The following is a 19,115-nucleotide window of genomic DNA, read 5'->3' as shown; positions in this document are numbered from 1 at the left end:
ACCATAGCAAGAAATTGTGCCAGGACCATTTTTTAGCCCCTCAGGGATATTTGCCATTCCAGCCTTATCTGTGTGTGGAATGGAAGGTTTTGTTCTTTATGACAGGAATTTCTGGCAGTAGTGAACACACAGGGGAGGCCATTCTTTAAGGCAAAGGTCCTCAAGGTATTGGGAAGTCATACTTTTTGATAGTTGACCCTGTAGGTAAATGAAGGCCCAGTATAGTCCTTTCTATTCTCTTCTAGACATGGCAGCCAAGAATAGCATATATTTTAATATTATGTCATGCAACTCTAGCAAGATTCCAGCCACTCCCTAACTGCTGTGCAGGTGGCTTTCCCAGGGAAGAGACAGTACCCAGACAGACCATGGGCTTTTTTTTTTTTTTTAAGAGTCAGTTGCCACCATCTTTCTCTGATTTATCAATCAGGCAGGAGACAAAGAAGGAAGATAGAACTCTTCAGAGAGCCTGGGAACACTGCAGGAGATTCTGACTCAAGGGTAGAATAACAGCTGCTGAGAGTGAAGAACACCTGTCTCCCCACTTTCCCTCATTCTCTTGCCCCTTTTCCACCCTACAGGGGGTCTGGGGTGGGGGGAAACTAGGCCTGTCTGCTCCTCAGGGCCCCAACTGCAGCCTGGCAGAGTCAGGAACATGAACTTAATCGTGAGGGGCAGCGTCAGGCAGCTCCTCCAGCTTCTGCCCTGGCCATGTCTTTCTCCAATGTAGCTTTCTATCAGCAATAGAGCAGACGGTGTGATCTCTATCTGCCTGGTCATGGCTGGCAGGCAGCAGGCTGGCCCAAGGTGGGAAATACCCCCACTGACTGTGACCATGTCTCTCTCAGCTGGTCCTGAATGCAGGCCAGGAAGTGGGGCAGGATTTACAGGATGTTTGAAGTTCCAGAATAAAAGCCCAGAAGGGACAGAGACTCACAGTCAGCATCAGCACACACGATACAGGGGTTCTTGCCCCCAAGCTCCAATGTCACCCTCTTCAGATTGCTCCGGGAGGCGGCTTCTTTAACCAGCTTTCCAACCTTCAGGACAAAAAACAAGCCAGATTAAACCTTGGACATAACTTAATGTAGCTGAAATGTACATGCTAGCCAGCGTCGTGGACCAGCCTGGCAGGCAGCACTGCAGGGCCAGGGCACTTGCCTCTCGGTGGGGCCCTAGGCCTTGATGGAGCTCCTGTGGCCTCGGCCAGCATCTCCCCTTAGACTGATCTGACAACCTGGAGCCACTCCACTCACAGGTGTGGATGGGAATCTCTGGATGGCCCTGAGATTCGCCCACGGGCATAGCCATCTACTTGCCTTCCCAGAACCTGCCCCTCTGGACCCGGCAATCTGGCCCAGTGCATCTGAAAAGGGCTCAAGATACTGAGATATTGAGGGGCGACTCCTCCACCTCTCAGTAGTAGTGGTAGTAATAGCTGAAATTCTGACAGCCCAGTAGGGAAGGCGTGGCTCTTTGGTATAATTTGAAGGACGTTTTGAGAATTAGGACTGAAGCTAGTAGTGGGCAGGTGGGCAGAGAATTGAGGCATGATGAAGAAACAGGAGAAGAATCCATCAGACAGCAAACAGTAACACTCAGCCTCCCTCCCGTGTCCAGTGGGGTCTCTCCCATGGCCCAATGCCTGCCTGCCCTGGAGTGGAGGGTTATCCAGCATGCCTCCATGACTTAATTTGAGAAATAAGTAAAGCAAGACACTAAGGATGTTAGAGCCGGAAAGACGCTTAGAGACCAAAGCTGATGCTGAGGCCCAAGAGCTGGACAGCTAGCAAAGGCAGGGCTGAGGCTTTTCTCCCAAAGCTGGGGGAGGAACACATTTTAAAAACCAGCAAGCTCAGACTGGGCATGTAGCTCATGGTAGAGGGCTTGTGGAGTAAGGCTTTGGGCTTCTTCCCCAGCACTATGAAAATAAAATAAAATAGACTACAATAAAATCTTCAAGCTCATGGGTGATGGCCCAGATGAGGTCTGGAATCCATAATGACAATACTTGTCTCCAAGGGAAGTACAAAAGCAAAACCAGCCTGTCCCACGATGGCAATTTACGGCGAGGTGGGGTGGGGTGTTGAGGGCAGCGGGGCTGCAGGGGCAGTTTAAAAGCACCTGGTTTTGGAGGTGCCCTCCGGCTGAGCAATCCCTGGGACCACAGAGGCCATTTGCTTGGCCTTGGCTTTTGAGTGAAGCAGGCACCTCCCAGCTGGACTTATGGTTACCCAGAGAAGGCACAGGACGTCTGCATAGAGGCGTGGGAGGGGCGGGGACAACTTTGCTGCTGGGTGAGAAGGCAGGGGAGCCCCTGGAGGGCAGGAGCCACGGCTCTGTCCTGATGATTGGACCAGCTATTCAGTTCAGTGTCCTGAGCACCCACTGCCCGTCGTGGCTGTAGGTTAGAGCCCAATTTAATTCTGACTACACTCTTACATGATGCCCACCGTGGCTGTCAAAGCAGAGGACACCAGCACCCTCCTTTAGGGTTCTAGAAGAGAGGGCAGGTTCCTTATTGGATTAAATTAGAATGGAGGTAGGAGTGTTTGTGACATGGGAAGCACTTATTCATTTCTTTTTTAAGTACAGAAGATTATTCTCATTAAAAAAATTCCAAATACAGATGCATATAAATTAAAGGGGACATCTGTGTCTTTTCTCATCTCGCATTCCAGGATCTGCCCCAGAGATGGCCATTGTCATTTCTTGGGAATCTTCCCAGATGGTTTCCATTTCCATACACACATAGGTTTACTAATGGGATCATGTTGTAGTTAATTTCCTACAGTTCAGTTTTTCGTATCTCCTAATAGGTCATGGACAATTGCTCTTGTTATAATGACCGTATGACATTTTAAGAGCAGATGTATTTGTGAAATATGTCCTTGAAGGTTATGAGCACATCTCTCCAAAGCACAGTGATTTCCTTAACGTGGAATCTCTGAATCAAAAGTTTTCACTTTGAAATTTTTTAATCAATACTGCTAAATCTTACCTTCCACTTTAGGGACAGTATTGATTAGTGTCTGTTTTCCTATATTCTCAACAACACCACTTCAGTTTTTACCAAATGGACAGACAAAAGAAGAGTGTGAATTTCATTTGAACATGCATTTCTCTGATCACCAATTAACTAGGTTAAATTATTAGGCACTCAGTATTTCTCTGTGTTGCCCATTTTCCCATCATTCTTTTTTTCCTTTTCATTGATTTATAGGAATACTTCACATATGAAGGATACAAACCCTTGGGGATCTGCATACTTTACAATGGGCTTTCTCCCAGTTTGTTAGTTATCCCTTCATTATGTTATTGTGTGCGACATGGATGTCTTACATTTTTAATTCATCTTCTCTTTCAATCTTTTATTCTAAGGCTTCTGAGTTCTATTAAATATTTATTCAGATTGGAAACTAGACTAGTGACTTTTTTAACTGATTGTTATGAACTAAAACATTATCAAATTTAGAAGCAAAAAATATTATATTTGAATTCTTAAAGGAAATAATTGCAGGTCTCAAGTAATATAGCTGCTGCCACTTGTGCCAGCAGTGAGGAGGGGTACCTCTGTGGAGCCAGTGAAGGCTATCTTGTTGATCTGAGGGTGAGAAGAAATTGCTGCTCCCACTGTGGGCCCAAATCCTGGCACGATGTTCACCACACCTGGAGGGAACCCAACCTGGGAAGAAAGCGAGATGGCATCAGAGGAAGAGAGCAGACCAGTGTCAGTCACAGATGATGCATGGGTGGGGAAAGCTGTGGCCGTGTGATGTTCCCACACAGAGCAGCATCCCCATAGCAAGCCTGGGTCCGGGTCACACACACACCAGGACCTGGACAAGGTCAGCTCCTGGGAGCTGACCTGGATTTCTCAACCCCTGCTGCCAGCCCAGGGAGCAGGCAGGGCTCCTCCAAGAGGGAGGGCTCATGAGCAAATAAATGCACAATGATGCCACAAGGTGGCACTGGCCCCCTTGTAGAAAAGTACCATTCAGTGTGTATGTGTGCATGCAATAGTGTGTGTGTGTGTGTGTGTGTGTGTGTGTGTGGCATGTGTGAGTACACATGTGCATGTGTATGTCAGTGTGTAGGAGTGTGAACATGTGTATATGTGTGTGCACGTGCATTGAGGGGACGAGAGGCACTTTGTCACAAACTCCCAGGCTCAGAGGCACCTGAAAAACATACAAAAACAGAAGGATGCAAAACATCCTTCCCAAGCAACGCTGTTCACATTTAAATTAATGTTGCAAATAGAACAAGAGATCACTCCCTCCATGTCCTTTGCTTATTCAGCCTGGCTCACACAGGAGCTGGCAGGGGCTGCCACTGCTTTCACACTCACGCCCTGTTTTTGCACATTCAAGGGCTCCTCATAACCAAGAACACTCTATACTGAACAAGATAGAGGATGCTACTCCCGACTTGTCCCATGCCTTACTGAAAACATATGATTTTAAAAAGTGAAAAGTTTGGGACACAGTGCTCAAATCTCTACTTTCCCATTTTTTCAGTCGTTATTTTAGAATCCATAAGTGCGGTCAATGTCATGCTCAGGACCTACATCACTGGCCAAAAGAAAGGGAAAGAGGGATTTATTATCCATTGATCCAGCCTTGATCACAGGAATACAGGACATGCATCCCAGTCCCATGGATCCAGCAGAAAAGTGAAAGGAAAGGACCTCTTCTTCCACCCCTCTTTTCTTCCTGTTTCTTTTTCTAAGTCTTTGCTATATATACAAGTTGATGATGGAATGAATAAAATAGGTTGCCAGATGGGTCTGGGAGACAGTGTCCCTGTGGGGAAGATGGTTACCGGCAGAGAAGAGGGCACTGATGGGGAGGCCCCTGGAGCAGACTGGATTGGCTGTGCTACTTCAGCTAGCATGGATAGGGTCATTCCTCCAAGAGAGAAGAGGACCATTTTACACCCCACAACTCCACAGCCCAAAGAACCCCCTGGATATTTGGCTCCCTCTCGGGTGACCCTCCTGCAAATCCTCTAGACAAAAACATTGAGTTTTAAACCATAGGTTTGAGCCCGCAATAAAAGTGGCATGCTCTCACTGGGACCACTGGGAGGGATGGCATTTCTTCCAGCTCAGTGACCACAAGCAGGAGAAAGAAAGCGCAGCTGCCAAGCCAAACACAGGGAACTGCTCCTTTCCCACTCCATCTTGAGCTGGCTGCCACTGTCACGTCCTGTGACAGGGAGCGGTTCCTAGGAGTGGGAATGCGATCAAGAACACATACTATTTTCTTTTTGGATGTCTTACCTCTTTGATTAGAGAGCCGAGATAGAGGGCAGTGAGGGGGGTCTGCTCGGCCGGCTTCAGGACCACAGTGTTCCCACAGCAGAGAGCGGGCGCCAGTTTCCACACCAGCATCAGCAGAGGGAAGTTCCACTGGGACAGAGCACAGGGAAGGCCTTGGGGGCCCAGGTCCATCCCGCTCCCACCCAGGTGCCCAAGGATGCCTCTGGGGAGGACACCACTTGCTTTTCACCATTTAGGTTTTGGGTTGATGGGTGACACAGGAGATGCCATGGTCAGAGCTACATGGTTACCCAGTGCTTCCTAAACTGTACCTGTGAGGTCCTCATGGCTAGGTAGCCCAGGAGGAGTGAATTCAGCTGGATCTATTTGACATTCCCCTCCAAAATGTTTGTTGCGGGGGCGACATCCTCCCTGCCTCCTGAGCACTTTTTCAATCCTCAATTCACTCTGCTGACTGCCTCCCCATCCTCCAGCCTGATTGCCACATTGGGCACCTGGGCTTCCCAAACAGATGGGCAGCATCATTGCATGCCTGAGGCACCTACCAGCATTGGCACGGCCCAATGGAAGCCCCAGCCCCTCAGCAGCCAAGGCTGCCAGAGTGGGCCTCTGCCACCTGACACAGGTGCTCATCTCCACCTGACCTCTGGCTCCCACCTGCTCTTTCCTTCCAAGCAGCCCCACTTTGTCCAGGCCAATCCTGTTTGGAACCCCTTTTTCCTGTTGAATTGTCTTTTTTTTAAGGCCCAGCTAAAAACCACCTCCTAGGGATACTGGTCATTCCTAACCACTGGCTGGAATCTACCATGCCTTCTGCCAACACCTAAAGCTGGCCTCTTGAGAGAGAAATGGGGTCTAACCTATCTCAAGAGCCCTTGCCTTGGAGTACCAGGCCACCAAACACAGGCGCAATCAGTACTGGCACAACGCACAAAACACACACCAGAAGTTGGCTCCAAAGGACACAGAGAAGCTGGGTGGGGTCTATATAAGGGTCTATCAAGAAAAGCTGTCAGACTTACTGGCGTGATGGCCCCACACACACCGATGGGCTCATGCCTGGTGAAGCACACAACATTGTCATCTGGAAGAAAGGTGACCCAGTGGGCAAGAGTACTCTCACTTCATCAAGGTTAAGCATTTCAAGCAGTAAAGACAGGAAGGAAACCCGGAAGCCCACGAGGGTGCCAGCTCCAAGCCTTGTCTGTTATACAAGGAGTGATTGGAACTTAACTTCAAAAATGAAGTATGTTCCTTATGAGAGGAATCAGCACAGCACCATTTTGCAGGGGTGAGGGGTGGATGAGAAAATGACTTGGAGGGGCTCTGAAAGGGCCACCTGGGGGAAGGAAAAGACAGAGCCCCAAAGAGACTCCCCCATGAGGCCAGAGTCTGTCCTGCTTGACTCACCTGTGGGGATGGTCCTGCCCTGGATTTTGTCTGCCCACCCTGCAAAATATCTGAAGGTCTTAATACAGCCCTCCAGGTCAATGAAAAAGGCATGAAGGAATGGCTTCCCTGTGTCCATCGTCTCCAGGGTCTGCAATAACAAGATGACATCCATTGTAGAGGCAGCTTTCTTTTATCTGTCAGGTTGGTAAAGATGGAGGAGAAGACACAGTTCCAGGACATCGATCTATGGACCTCAGTCCCCCGTGTCACTTCAGAAAGCATGACAATAAATCGAAATTGACCTAAGACCAGCCGGGGCTGCTTTTATTGCCAAATGCCTAAGGCTGGGGGCTCAGCTAGGGCCTTGGGCACATGCTGCCCTTGAAGGTTCACCAGAAGCCTCATTAAAGGTCCTCCATGCCATTTGGTCTTCATCTAGACCACAGGGACCTCAGCCCTCTGATCTGGACACGTGAGCTTGGACACGACACGTGCTTTCCAAGGAAGCTCTGGGACATTTGGTAGTGAGAAAGTGGCTTCCTCTAACAAAAGAGAAGGGGAAGGCATGAGTTTTCCCCCTCTCAGCAGGGCTGGCCAGTATGGCTCTGGAAAGGGTGATGAGGCCCAGAAGGCTGCACCACCAGTACAAAGATGCTATGCGTCCTAACTTCGCTGGTGCAGCTGGAAGCAGAGCTGGGAGGGAGCAGCTCGTGGACTGCGGAGGGAGGTGGTTACGCAGGGCGAGCGAGCGTGCAGCAGCTCAATGCAGGGATTCTTTTCTATTTCCAGCCTGGGGTAAAGAGAACCCCTTTGTTTCTTAGACAAGCAACCCCAGTGGAGTCCAGCACTGAAACTGCCAGTCATCTGTCTCTGCAGGAAGTGGCCACCCTGACACATAGCCCAGGGCTGGATTCCTGCGGAAGCATCAATGGAGTGAGATGATGATGTAAAAAGGAAGGCAGGCAGGCAGGAAGGAAGGCCTCTGCTCCTATGCAGGGCTTTGACCCTAATGCACGGGCATGGGTCCCATCCCAAGTGCGGCATCTCCATTCCCACTTAAAGGTGCGGATGGTGAAGCTGACAGAGACCAATGACTCAACCATGGGCACCCACACAACCAGCACTGAACTTGGGGTGTCCACCAGCACAATGACTACCATTTGGGTGGCTGCCCGGGGGACATTTGATCTTGGAAGACTTGAGAAGCTTGGGTCTCCTCTATAATACCTTTGCTTCAGGGATGAGCCAACTCCCCTCTAAATTGGGGGTTACCCTGATTAATGCTAGCTGAGAGGCCTTGAGTAAGACCTGAATCTCTCCCTGCCTCAGTTTCCTCACCTGTAAATTAAGAATAACAACAGTGTCTCCTTTCTAGGTTGGTGAGAGTGAGGAGACAGGTACCTAGACCACTGCGTGTGCCTTGCAAGTAGTCCAAAGGAGACCCATGACTATGATTTTCCCTTTAGGTACTATGCAGGTGCTTGGTGACTCTCGCCTGGGGGCTGGAGAAGACAGGGCTGTGAGGGTCCAGGGTGTGTGTCCCATCCCTAGCAGCCGCCACTCAGGCCAGTGTGACATCCAGTAAACTGTTCCTTTGGCTCCTATTGATTCACATTCCAAGGTGGAACTTTTAATTTCCCAGGAAAAACTTAGCAATTGAAAATAATACCAAAAAGGTCTCTAGGACACAGCTACTCCAGACAGAATCTGCCTGTTGATGGAACCAGGAGTTTATTCTTGACTCTTTTCTGGAATAAGACAAGGGAGAAGACTTTAACTTTGTGGGTAAATTTGCAGCGTAACTGTTAACTGCCTCTGATCCTGGCTTTCCACCTTTTGCTGGGTGACCTTGGACAAGTTACTTACTCTCTTTGGTCCTCAGTTTTCTCATCTCTTAAATGGGATAATAAATACTGAGGTCAAGGACTTACAAGCCAGCTACATGGAGAGCATTCAGTAAGTATTGGGTGTTTTTTTTTTTTTTTTTTATCATTAGCTTCATCATGAACTTTCTGGAGTGATAATATGAATTTTCCAGGTTAGTTTTATGGAATCTGTCCAAGAAAATTTCAGGTCACAATAGGTTCAGACAGAAAATTCTTAAAAAACAAAAAAAATTCCCAGGTGAAGGAGTGGACAGGAACCTGAGAAACCAAGTGCTAGCTACTGAATGGAACAGTTGCCTCTTAAGCTACTTAACAAAAGAGAAGGGGAAGGCATCCGTTCCTCCCTCTCAGCAGGGCTGGCCAGTGTGGCCCTGGAAACAGCATCGGAGCCCAGAAGGCTGCACCACCAGTACAAGGAGGCTATGCTTCTTTATGGTGGTGGCTCAACCAAAGGAAACCACGGCTACTCCTAAGTTTATTCACATTTTTGGAAAAAGAAAAGTGCCTTCTGAATAATTAAGACATAGCAACCATGAGATACTGAAGAAGGACAGGAACGTGTGGCAGGTGGGAACTGCCCTGCATGGCCTGCATATCCAGGCTTTTAAGCAACAGAACCCAGAAATGGCACACAGGTCAACAGGGAGAAGCTGCAAGAGAGCCCCTGTTTGGATGCTGCCAAAAGGAGCACCCAAAGAGCCAGAGCCTGTGCCTGGGGTGCTTCTGCAAGGGAGAAAAAGTCAGGGGCCACTGGATTCCCCCACATCTGTTTCCAAACATTGACCACAATAAACACCCAGCTCTGTCAAACCACTAAGCCTGCAAGAGAATAAGAAGGAGCGAAGCACTTTCTACTTGGGAACGCAGGAAACCATATCAAGGTGGAGAGTGAGGAGCCCGCCTGTGATGTGGCTGGAGTTTCAAAAACCATATTTGCCTGTAATTCCCTTGTCCCTTTCATGTCGTGGCAAAGAGCTGGATCTTATTTCTTGTGGACAGCGAGGTTCTGATGGCAGGGGAGATTTGCTGGGCGGCGCATGGAGTTCCTCCAACGCTCCTCAGCTGCTATCAAAACACAGCCACGCTGGGACAATGGGGTGGATGAAGAGGAAGGTGGCCTTGCAGCCGCTGCTGCTCCCAGGATGATGCTGACACTGAGGACAGGGTGGGGAGGGGTGCCCAGGGCACATCCTCTCCAGCCTGCTCTGAGTCCACACGACATTGCAGACCGATGAGCTCATGCAGGGTGAAAACAGAAATGTTTTTGAAAAAGCCAGTTTGGCAGCTTGAGAGTCGAGGCTGGCTTTCGGAGCAGGAAGAAACCAGAGGCTCTGTGGAGAGAAGAGCTCGCTCGATTGCTGGGGAGGAAGCTATCCTCACCCGGATTCAGATTCAGCCAACAAACCACTGGCCACTGGGAGGAAAGGAGGGAGGGAGGGAAGGAGGGAAGGAAGGAAGGAAGGAAGGGGGAAGGAAAGGGGCTCTGGTTTCTCCGCAGAGGTGCCCTCAGGGAAATGCACCCAAGAGTTCCTCTGCCTCCAACAAACATACTCAGGGACAAAAGCAACTCTATGTCCTGGCTGACACCAGCACTTAAACAGGTGCTTCTTGTTCTCAACATCAGAAAAGCTGTTTTTTTTTTTTTTTTCCAAATCAAAGGCCCCAAAGAAAATTCCTCTCCTACAAACTGAGCCTCAAGGTTTAGAACAAGTTTTAAAAACAGGAGTCTGAGCATACAAAGGATGGATGTGTAGGTTGCAAGCCAGTGGCCCTGAAGTGTCCTCTTATCACCCACCTCAACACAAACAAAGTTCTGAGGATCCTGTTAAAGAACACATTTACAACATATGAAGGCCTTCCCAGCCCTGTCTCATGGGGCATTCCAACCTCATGGGCTGGGCAGCAGATGTCCCCATTTTACAGCTGAGGAACTAAGGTATCTAAAAATTAGTGGCCAGTGGGCATGTACCTGGGTCTTCACATAGCAATATTACAACCACTAATATTATAACTGTTATAACCACAGAACTATCATGTAGTTAGTGCTTGCTAAATGCCATGAACTCTGTTAAGGATTTTAATGGGAACATTCTTACAATGCTTAGAAATCATTATTAGTGAAATTTCACATGAAGAAATAAATCTCAGAGATGTTAAGAAACTTGTCCAAGGTCACATAGCTACTAAGTGGCAGCGCTAAGATTTAAGCCCAGATCTTTCATTCTCTGAGGTTTCCTATAACCAGGCTATCCTGCCTTGACCACCACTCCACCCCTGCTCAATTCAGGAGTAATACAGAAATGATTTTAGTTTATTTTTTCTATAAGTGATTTAATAAGTATAAGAGCCCTGCCCCACAACCAGCACATTAAATCTGTAGTTTCATGCATATTATTACAGCAACCACCTCCCATATCCATGGAGGACATATTTTAAGTCCCTTCGATACCTGAAACTGCAGAGAGTAATAACCCCATAATACTATGTTTTGCATATACACACACATGCCTATGATTCAGATGTAGTTTATAAGTCAGACACAATGAGAGATTAACAATATTAACTAAAAGTAAAATAGAACAATTATAACAATACACTATAGTAGTTATTTAAATCTTATTAATTGCTTCTTTTTCTGGAATTTTCCACTTAATATTTTTGAGCCAGGATTGACCCTGGGTGAGTGAAGTCATGTAAAGGGAAACCTTAGAGAAGGGGGGACTACTGTATTCAGGATGAGGTTAGATTGAAGTTTAAAGGAAGTCAATGTGAAAAAGAAAAAATATTGAGTACATAAACATGTAGGTGGGACCAGGATACCACCCAGTCACGGTCCCTACGTGAAATTCCCCAAGTCTACTCACGGCTAGGATGGCGCGGTCCCTCTCCATCAGGTCAGCCAGCTGGTGCAGCAGCCGGCCACGACTCAGGGCATCCAGGCGGCGCCACGGGGAGCCCCTCTGGAAGGCGGCTTGTGCGGCCTCCACGGCCTTGTCCACATCAGGCTGAGTGGCCAAAATGACAGAGTGTCATTTTTGATGCATCTACAGTTTGGGACCACTCTGCTGTCAGTGACAGAGAACAGCAGCGTGGAGCCACTGTAGCACCGAGGAGGGTCCAGCACAGAAGCTAAACTTAAGTCACCCGAATGTAGGAGTGGGGGTGGGGGTGGGGGTGGGACTGCACCAAGGATCTGTCTCCAAAGTTTGCATGGATGTGAGGGAGTGGGGGGGTGCTCTTCTCTTTTTCCTTTGTATCTTAAGTCTTTTTCAAAATTTCTACCACGGCCAAGTATTAACCTCCTTTCTGATTCAAAGAGCATTTTAATAAAGTCACCAACCTTGACTCTTTTTCTTGGTGACTCAACTATGAAAAGATTTTCCACTGTGGCCCAAGAGGGCTGATGGTGGGGGGTGGATTTATGCTTCTGTAGATTGAAGAGCTGATCACATTTCAAGAGTCCGCAGTCATCTGAAGTCAGGCAGCGGCTGTGACAGCCATGAAGGCCTTCTTCTGATTTCAGCCTCATTGTACCCCATGGGTACAGAATTGTTGCATCATTTTATAGACAAGGAGCTCTCTTTTGTACACTGAGAATAATTACAAAGGAACTATTTTTTGTTGCGGTGGTGGTGGTGGGAGGGGCTGGGGATTGAACCTGGAGTCTTTTGAGCACTAGGCAAGGGCTCTGCCATGGAGCCACACCTCCAGCCCTGAATCGCCTTAAAACGAAAAAAAGCCAGAGTTATCTAGAAGAGCATCACCTAGCCTCATTTTCAGGAAAATGGGCCTCAAGGTTCTGTTTGCTGATGGCTAATGATCCACCCTGAAGGTCGCTCTGAGTCCCTACCCCTGGGGAGGTGCATCACGCAGTGAACTCAGGACATTAGTCAGGAGGGGACTGCACCAAGGATTGGGACTGTCTCCAAAGTTTGCATGGGGGTGAGCAAAAGCTTTGGCATGGGAGATACTGGGTCACTGTTTTGGGCTCTGGGGTGGAGGCCAGGACCTCTCCATCTGCAGGGAATGGGTGGGGGCAAGAGTCTCAGTTTCTTCCCTGATGCCCATGTGGGACACTTGGGAATCATCAAGTGGGAATCCCATTTAATATCATGCCCTCCCTGCCAGGGCTCCTGTGCTACTTTCTTAGAAAACAGAGCTTAGGATAAGAAGTCACATGGAGGGGTGTCTATGTGGGTGAACCACTGTGCATTGCATGTGTATCACAAGACTTTCCCTGGTGGGAGAAAATCCAAGCCTACCTCACCTACACAACCATTACCTGACCATTTCAACATCACTAATACACTCATTAAGAATATCTATTCAGACAGGTGCAGTGGTTTAGGAGGCTGAGGCAGGAGGTTCTTGAGTTCAAAGCCACCCTCAGTTTAGCAACTTAGTGAGACCCTGCCTCTAAATAAAATAAAATATAGGGCTGGGAATGTGGCTCAGTGGTTAAGTACCCATTGGTTCAATCCCTAGTACCAAAAAAAAAAAATGTATCCAAGCTGGGCATGATGGTGCCTACCTCTAATGCCAGTGCCAGCTACTCCAGAGGCTAGGTCAGGAGGATCATAAGTTCCAGGCTAGCCTTAGTAATTTAGCAACGCTGTGTCTCACAATAAAAAACAAAAAAGGGATGGGGATATAGCTCAGTGATACATGGCCTTGGGTTCAATACCCAAGGGTGGGGGGAGAAGAAGAAGAAGAATATAGGCAAAAGGATTGATTGAACCCAGGAATTCAGGATCAGCCTGGTCGATATAGTGAGACCCCCATCTCAAAAAAAAAAAAAAAAAAAGAGTGTCTGTTCAGTATTCTAGTGGTTGAAGAGGGGGTCATGTTTCCCTTTTTTCTGTACAAGACCTTTAATCTTTCAGGTCAAAATACACTTTATGGCCTTGAAATATTCGTTAGCTTCTATAGGATAAAATAGACCCTGCCTAGCCAACAGGGTTACATAGACTTCAGCTTTACACAATCATGGAAGTTTCTAGTACAAAAGAAATCTGATGGTTACATGATATTATTACTACCTCCACATCACTTGGATTGTAACTCTTTTTTCCTGCAAGTGTATTTTTTTTTTTAAGTGTCTCCTGCCAGAATGCTGCGTTTGGTGAAACACCCCAGCCGGAAATGCTTTCTAGAAAGAGTCTTTAATGACTCCAGGTTCAAATAATTGATAAAAACCTTTCCTTTAGCCACGTGATGAGGATAGCTGAGGTCATCCTCATAGATGGGGAAACATCTATCAAAGGAGAGTGACTCTTTGCAAAGACCATCTGTAATTGATCCCATTCAAGAACATGTGTCTGAGTTGCACATACCAACGGGCCAGTGTGATTACCCAGGCCCTACCCCCAGGGTGGGCCCAATCTGTCTTACAGCTAAACCACACTGCTTCCTTATCCTTCATTTATCTATAATTGAATTACTGGGGAGTGGGGGTGGGGGGGACCTACCTTATCTCCTTCTTCTACTTCACATATTTTCTCTAGAGTTGAAGGGTTATATGTGGCAAATTTTTTTCCACTCTTGGATTCGTGCCAGTCATTGTTGATAAATATCTAACCAGGAAAGGAAGTGTAACGAATTAGGTTTAAATCAAAATCATATAATTTCAACATGCTAAGGACCTTAGGTAACGTCTTATCCACCCTCTCTCCCACCTCCCCCTGGATGTGTTACAGATGAGACCTGGAGAAGACAGAACATCCCGTCACATGACCAAGTCACCAACTTGGAGCAAACTCAGAATTAGAACCCAAGTTGTCAAAGTAGAACTAAAATTGATTGGAGTTTTTCTCAATTATTTTTTTTAACAATAACCTGGATTCACAAAGGAAAAAGCTGGGTTAAATTGTTAAATAGAGGGTGTAGATTGAATCCTATACCCTCATAGACTTTGGGGGAAGATGAAGCAGGTTTGGGTATAGAAAGTGGTGAGCAATCTGCCTGCCCCCAAAGAGTGTATAAGCAGTGAATGTCCCTGTCCTTCTTCCTTCTGCAACCCCAGCAGGACTGACAGAACCTTGACTTATAGGAGGATTGTGCCATAATCCTCTAGTCTTCATAAACGCACATCAGCACATCCTTCCCTTGCATACCCTTTTAAAGATCTATTTTCCTGTTCGGCTTGGTAAAAACCAGTGTTGGAATACAAAGTTAAAAATCTGGGATAGAAAATTTTCAGGTTATATTAAGTCATGTAGCAAAACACTGTTGATATCCAAAACTCAAGAAATAATGCACAAAAATCACTTCACTGGAAGCCTCGATTATCCAAAATTACAGCTAAAAAATAAGAATGCAAAAAAAAAAAAAAAACCGACATCATGAGCAAACTAAAAAGAATTTGCAATGCCTATACATGCACTGAGATGTATGTACTATTTACTCTTAGTTTCCTCTAAGTTTTAACCACATTAAAAGAAAGGGCTTTTGGGAAAGAATTAGGAACAGAGATGATGGATAATGTACTAAGCACCTTCTGACAGCACTGAGGTCCTGGCTGCCCTGAGAGAGGACAGATAAGGTCCTGCTGCATCTCTGGGAGGGCCTTGTCAGCACAGCCTGTCACGGGGAAAGACCCCAGTTGCAGAAATCACACACAATGCCTTCCATCATTCCTAAGGACAGAACTAGCGCATTGGGATTTCATTCTTGTATCTAGATGATATCATACACATATATTTGTATTCTGCTTCTCTTTGAGTTGTTTAAAAGAAGAGTTGTATTACTATGGGGCCGATTTCAATGACTGTGAATTTGATTCATTGGGAACACTTGACTCTCCAATGACGACAGACGAGAGAAGGGAGCCATCTCCTCCAGTGTGCGGCTTGGTTACTTCTCTGGAGTAGGCCCTGTTGTATCAACTCCGCAGCTCATCGGGAAGGGAACCCAGGCTGCCTCTGGTGAGGACCATGCACAGAAGAGAGGCTCTGCCTGGCAGGTGGGCAGAGACCACCTGCCCTCTCTTTTGGAGTCCAGAGCTGAGAGCATCTGGTTCCAGAGGAACTCGCCCATTCGACTTCTAGAAGCTCAGCGCCTTCCCTGTGAGGCCGGGCCCCCAGGGAAGCATGTGAGGAAAAGGCCAGGCTTCAATTACAGGTTCATTCTTCCAGCTGAAACCAAATCCAAGAGTCCACTTTTGCCATGCAGCAAGTAATCAGTCGGTAACAGTGAGAAATTAATAAGCGGAGAAGAGGAGTTAGGTTAGAGTGGGGAGGAAAGTGTGGCCGGGAAGAGAGGCCCATTTATAGCAAGATGAAATTTCGTGGGTTAGATAATAGAGATGGTCAGCGAAAATTGCTGATTCTAGGCCTTCCTGGTATCAATTCCAAGGGGGAGGGAAAGTGAGAAGGTGGCAAGAAAGAATATAAATAGGGGGGATGGAAACAGATTGCAACGATCGGATGTCTGCTATACCTCATCTCCAAGCATGCGCCTCCAAAAAAAAAAATTTTTTTTAACTTGGTTGCTTGTGACATTGATCCATAGTCTTTGCTAACTGACAATTAAAAAAAAAAAATTCAAACCGCTTGACTCTAACCATATCTCCTCATCACAATGTTTTTAATTTAGCAAAGTTATTTTCTTTATCCTACCCTACGAAGCAATCTTGTAAGTGGTTTCTACGGTTGGTTTTTCTCTCCACTAAAACATAACAAAAACGCAAATAAGGAATGTAGTCTACTGACAACGCTGGCCGTATTGTTTTGAACCCCAAATCAGGATAAAGGGTCTGGAAGGGGATTGTTTTTCTTGACCTGTGAACTGGTGTGAAACAAACTTTATCGGGTATAAAATTAAGCAACGTTGAATTGTAGACAGAATTCACATTTTACGGAAGGATCAGCACAAAGCTGGAAGGTGTCCTGAACAGAGGTTGAGATGGTGGTCACACAAGTGAATCCTACTGGCATCATTTTCAGTAATTTCCACTGGGTGTCAGGACACTCAGATAAGCTCAAAAAGAATATGTTTTTCAGGAGATTTGGGGGAATTTTATTTTCCATAAAAGAGATAATATAAACTGGCATTTGAACGAAGCACAAAACTTTAAAAGAGAATCTCTGATGTTGGAGGAAACTTTATAAAGCAAGAGTCCCGTAAAATGAAAGGGGCTGGTATCCTCTGAGGTCTGTGGGGATCTCTAGAGGGACCTTACCTTCCTCTCACGAAAATCACATTGCATGACCCTACTCTCAATGTTAAAATCTGGGAACAAGTGAAAGGCTTTGACAAAGGCCTCCTTCTGGAAGCTGGTTCACCTTGGAAATAACACCATCAAGGCCAGGGCTCAAACTGATCCTCCAAGACCGAGATGCACCAGTTTTGAAAAATAGCAGACCATTGCTGGCTCACATGTTCCACCCAGCCAACTTCTTGCCCTGGGCCTCCATGCTGGACTTCAGCCTCTCTTCCTCCTCCTCTCTACTTATTCCCTGGGCAGGCAGCCCCACTGCCTCTCAGCCCGAGTCTTCCTGACCAAGGAAGGAGTGTCACCCACAGCCACTCAGGCTGCTAAGGAGAAGCCTCTATGGACAAGAGCAGAAAAAATTAAGCTAGAGGCAGGGACAGAGCAGACAGCAACATTGTCCCCCATGAGTGTGAAAGGTACACATGGCGTCAGGCAGTTGAAGCCCTCTAAAACTCCCAGCTCAATTCCTTCATCTCACTACCTTTCCTTAGTACATGGTAAATCATACATCTTCTTTTTAATGGGCAAAGGGGACACCCTCTAGGACAACAGTCACTCATTGCTCTGTGAAACTCCTAAATTCCTCCTCCAAAAGGGCTGCATTTACACACCGAAATGGTCCTAAGGAATCACAGAGAAAAGGGGAAACTTTTCATGTGTGGCTAGATTACTCGGACAAGACTAATAAGGTACAAAGCTAAAGGACAGTCATACCTTCACTTTCTGTTTCTATAGTTTTACAAAACTCTTTAAAAAGCAAAACGCCACCACCCAAAAATGACAGCAGCCAAACACCGCAGAGTTAGGGTCTGAAAAAATGAAGACACTATTCTAACCGTTACCAGAATTTGGGTTGGAATTTTCCCTTCGAGGCTGATACTATTAAGGAAACTACATTAAAAACAATTTTCAGTCTTTGCTGTAGATTACAGAGCCGTCTGAAAACAGTCAATCTAAATGTCAAGTAATTTAAATGTCTACACAGCCCACTTTGGGAATTAAGTGCCAAGAGACCAAAACCTGAAGGCCACACATAATGGCCTGCCACTTTCTTTGCTTGATTAAAATTATTTGAGAGAGATAATTGCTACTTTTGAAAGTAAAATCGATGAGGGAATTTTCTAAGCATTGTGTTAGCTGGAATTGGTAACTCCGGACAAGAGGAGACAAAATTGGGAGAAGTAAAGCCATAGGTGCCTTGGGCCTGAGTCCCTGAAGCGCCCCCTCCCAGTCAAGAGCAGAGGGAAGAATCCCAGACAGCCCTGGGGGTGTCCTCTCTCAAGACAGGCTCCTGTCTGCTGCTCCCTAGTTCTCCTTGGCCCCTGCTCCCAGCATCGCCATGTTCCTCTGCCCCAGGCAGGTGATCTCACTGCTTTGCCAGAGTTCCAGATCCTAGGAAACAGCCTAAAGAAGCAGAGAGCCCAGCACCGCAGGGTTGTGACAGAGCCTGGGAGCTTCGACCTTGCCACACACAGCATCCCCAGACTCAGATCTGGAACTCTGGGGAACATGTTCTTGGTCTGTAAATACCAGGACAGTTTCATCAGTGAACTCCTTTCTTCTTTCCCAAGTTCGGCTGGTACGCGGGATACAGCTAAGCATAGAAGGTGGCATTGCGTCCCTCATTGCTTCTGAGGTCCTGCTGCCCAGTTTAGGCTTCCCATGTGGTCCTTCCTCTCAGACTCCTGGGAATTCCCAGGCACCTCAGACCCTCCCAAAACCCAACTCTTTCAACCCAGGAAGCCATCCTCAGGGTTTGCAAAGAAACTACAGTGCTGCGAGTCACCGCAGGGCTCACCTCCACTCGCTTTCAAAGAGGGCCCTTCAAGGGCACGTCGGGGCTGCCCTGGGTTACAACCCTGCACTGTCTTCTCACCCTGCTTTGAGGCTTAGAGCCCCTAGCCCCGAGCCCCACCGCCTTCGAGCCTGCCTGGGGCGCGGGTTTCCACCCGGGATGCCCCCTGAAGGGTGCGGTTTCGGGAGGCGCTGGCCCAGGCAAAGAAGCTTGGGTCTAGGAAGAGTCCAGAGAACCTCCCGCCTGCTGACTCCTCGCCCCGCGCCCCCCGGCCCAGCTCAGCCAGGAGTCAGACAGCCGTCGGGTGGGAGGCGCCTCCACCTCACCTTGGTGAACTTGACCTCCAAGTTGTGGATGGGGCGCGGCAGGGCAGGCGGCTTTCTGTCCAGCTGCCCGTTCTCCAAGGCCCCGTTGGTGGTGGCCATGGCTCCTCCGCGCTCGGCGGCCCGAGGCGCCTGAGTCTGCGGCGTGCCGGCTCAGCTGGGGCGGTGCGCAGCCTGCTCGTGGGGTGACAGCTCCGCGCTGCTTTATGGCTGTCTCTTATAC

The 19,115-nt window shown here is 47.5% G+C and overlaps 1 protein-coding gene across 1 annotated transcript in view; it reads right to left on the bottom strand.

The window, feature by feature from the left end:
* The window catches only part of Aldh1a3 (aldehyde dehydrogenase 1 family member A3), a 36,183-nt gene extending 17,092 nt beyond the window's left edge, over nucleotides 1–19,091 (bottom strand). Inside the window, exons 1-8 of the mRNA XM_015493130.2 lie at nucleotides 18,896–19,091; nucleotides 14,031–14,135; nucleotides 11,427–11,567; nucleotides 6,695–6,824; nucleotides 6,307–6,368; nucleotides 5,285–5,413; nucleotides 3,572–3,685; nucleotides 938–1,040 (exon numbers count right to left, since the gene is read on the bottom strand). Of these exons, the coding sequence (XP_015348616.1) occupies nucleotides 938–1,040; nucleotides 3,572–3,685; nucleotides 5,285–5,413; nucleotides 6,307–6,368; nucleotides 6,695–6,824; nucleotides 11,427–11,567; nucleotides 14,031–14,135; nucleotides 18,896–18,994 (883 nt within the window). The 5' untranslated portion in view covers nucleotides 18,995–19,091. The remainder of the gene's footprint in view (nucleotides 1–937; nucleotides 1,041–3,571; nucleotides 3,686–5,284; nucleotides 5,414–6,306; nucleotides 6,369–6,694; nucleotides 6,825–11,426; nucleotides 11,568–14,030; nucleotides 14,136–18,895) is intronic.
* Between the last annotated feature and the right edge of the window lie 24 nt (nucleotides 19,092–19,115).

This window comes from Marmota marmota, unplaced genomic scaffold, assembly GCF_001458135.2.
Source record: "Marmota marmota marmota unplaced genomic scaffold, marMar, whole genome shotgun sequence".
NCBI lineage: Eukaryota > Metazoa > Chordata > Mammalia > Rodentia > Sciuridae > Marmota > Marmota marmota.
Note: the sequence above shows the minus strand (reverse complement) of the source record. Positions and strands in the feature narration are given on the sequence as shown.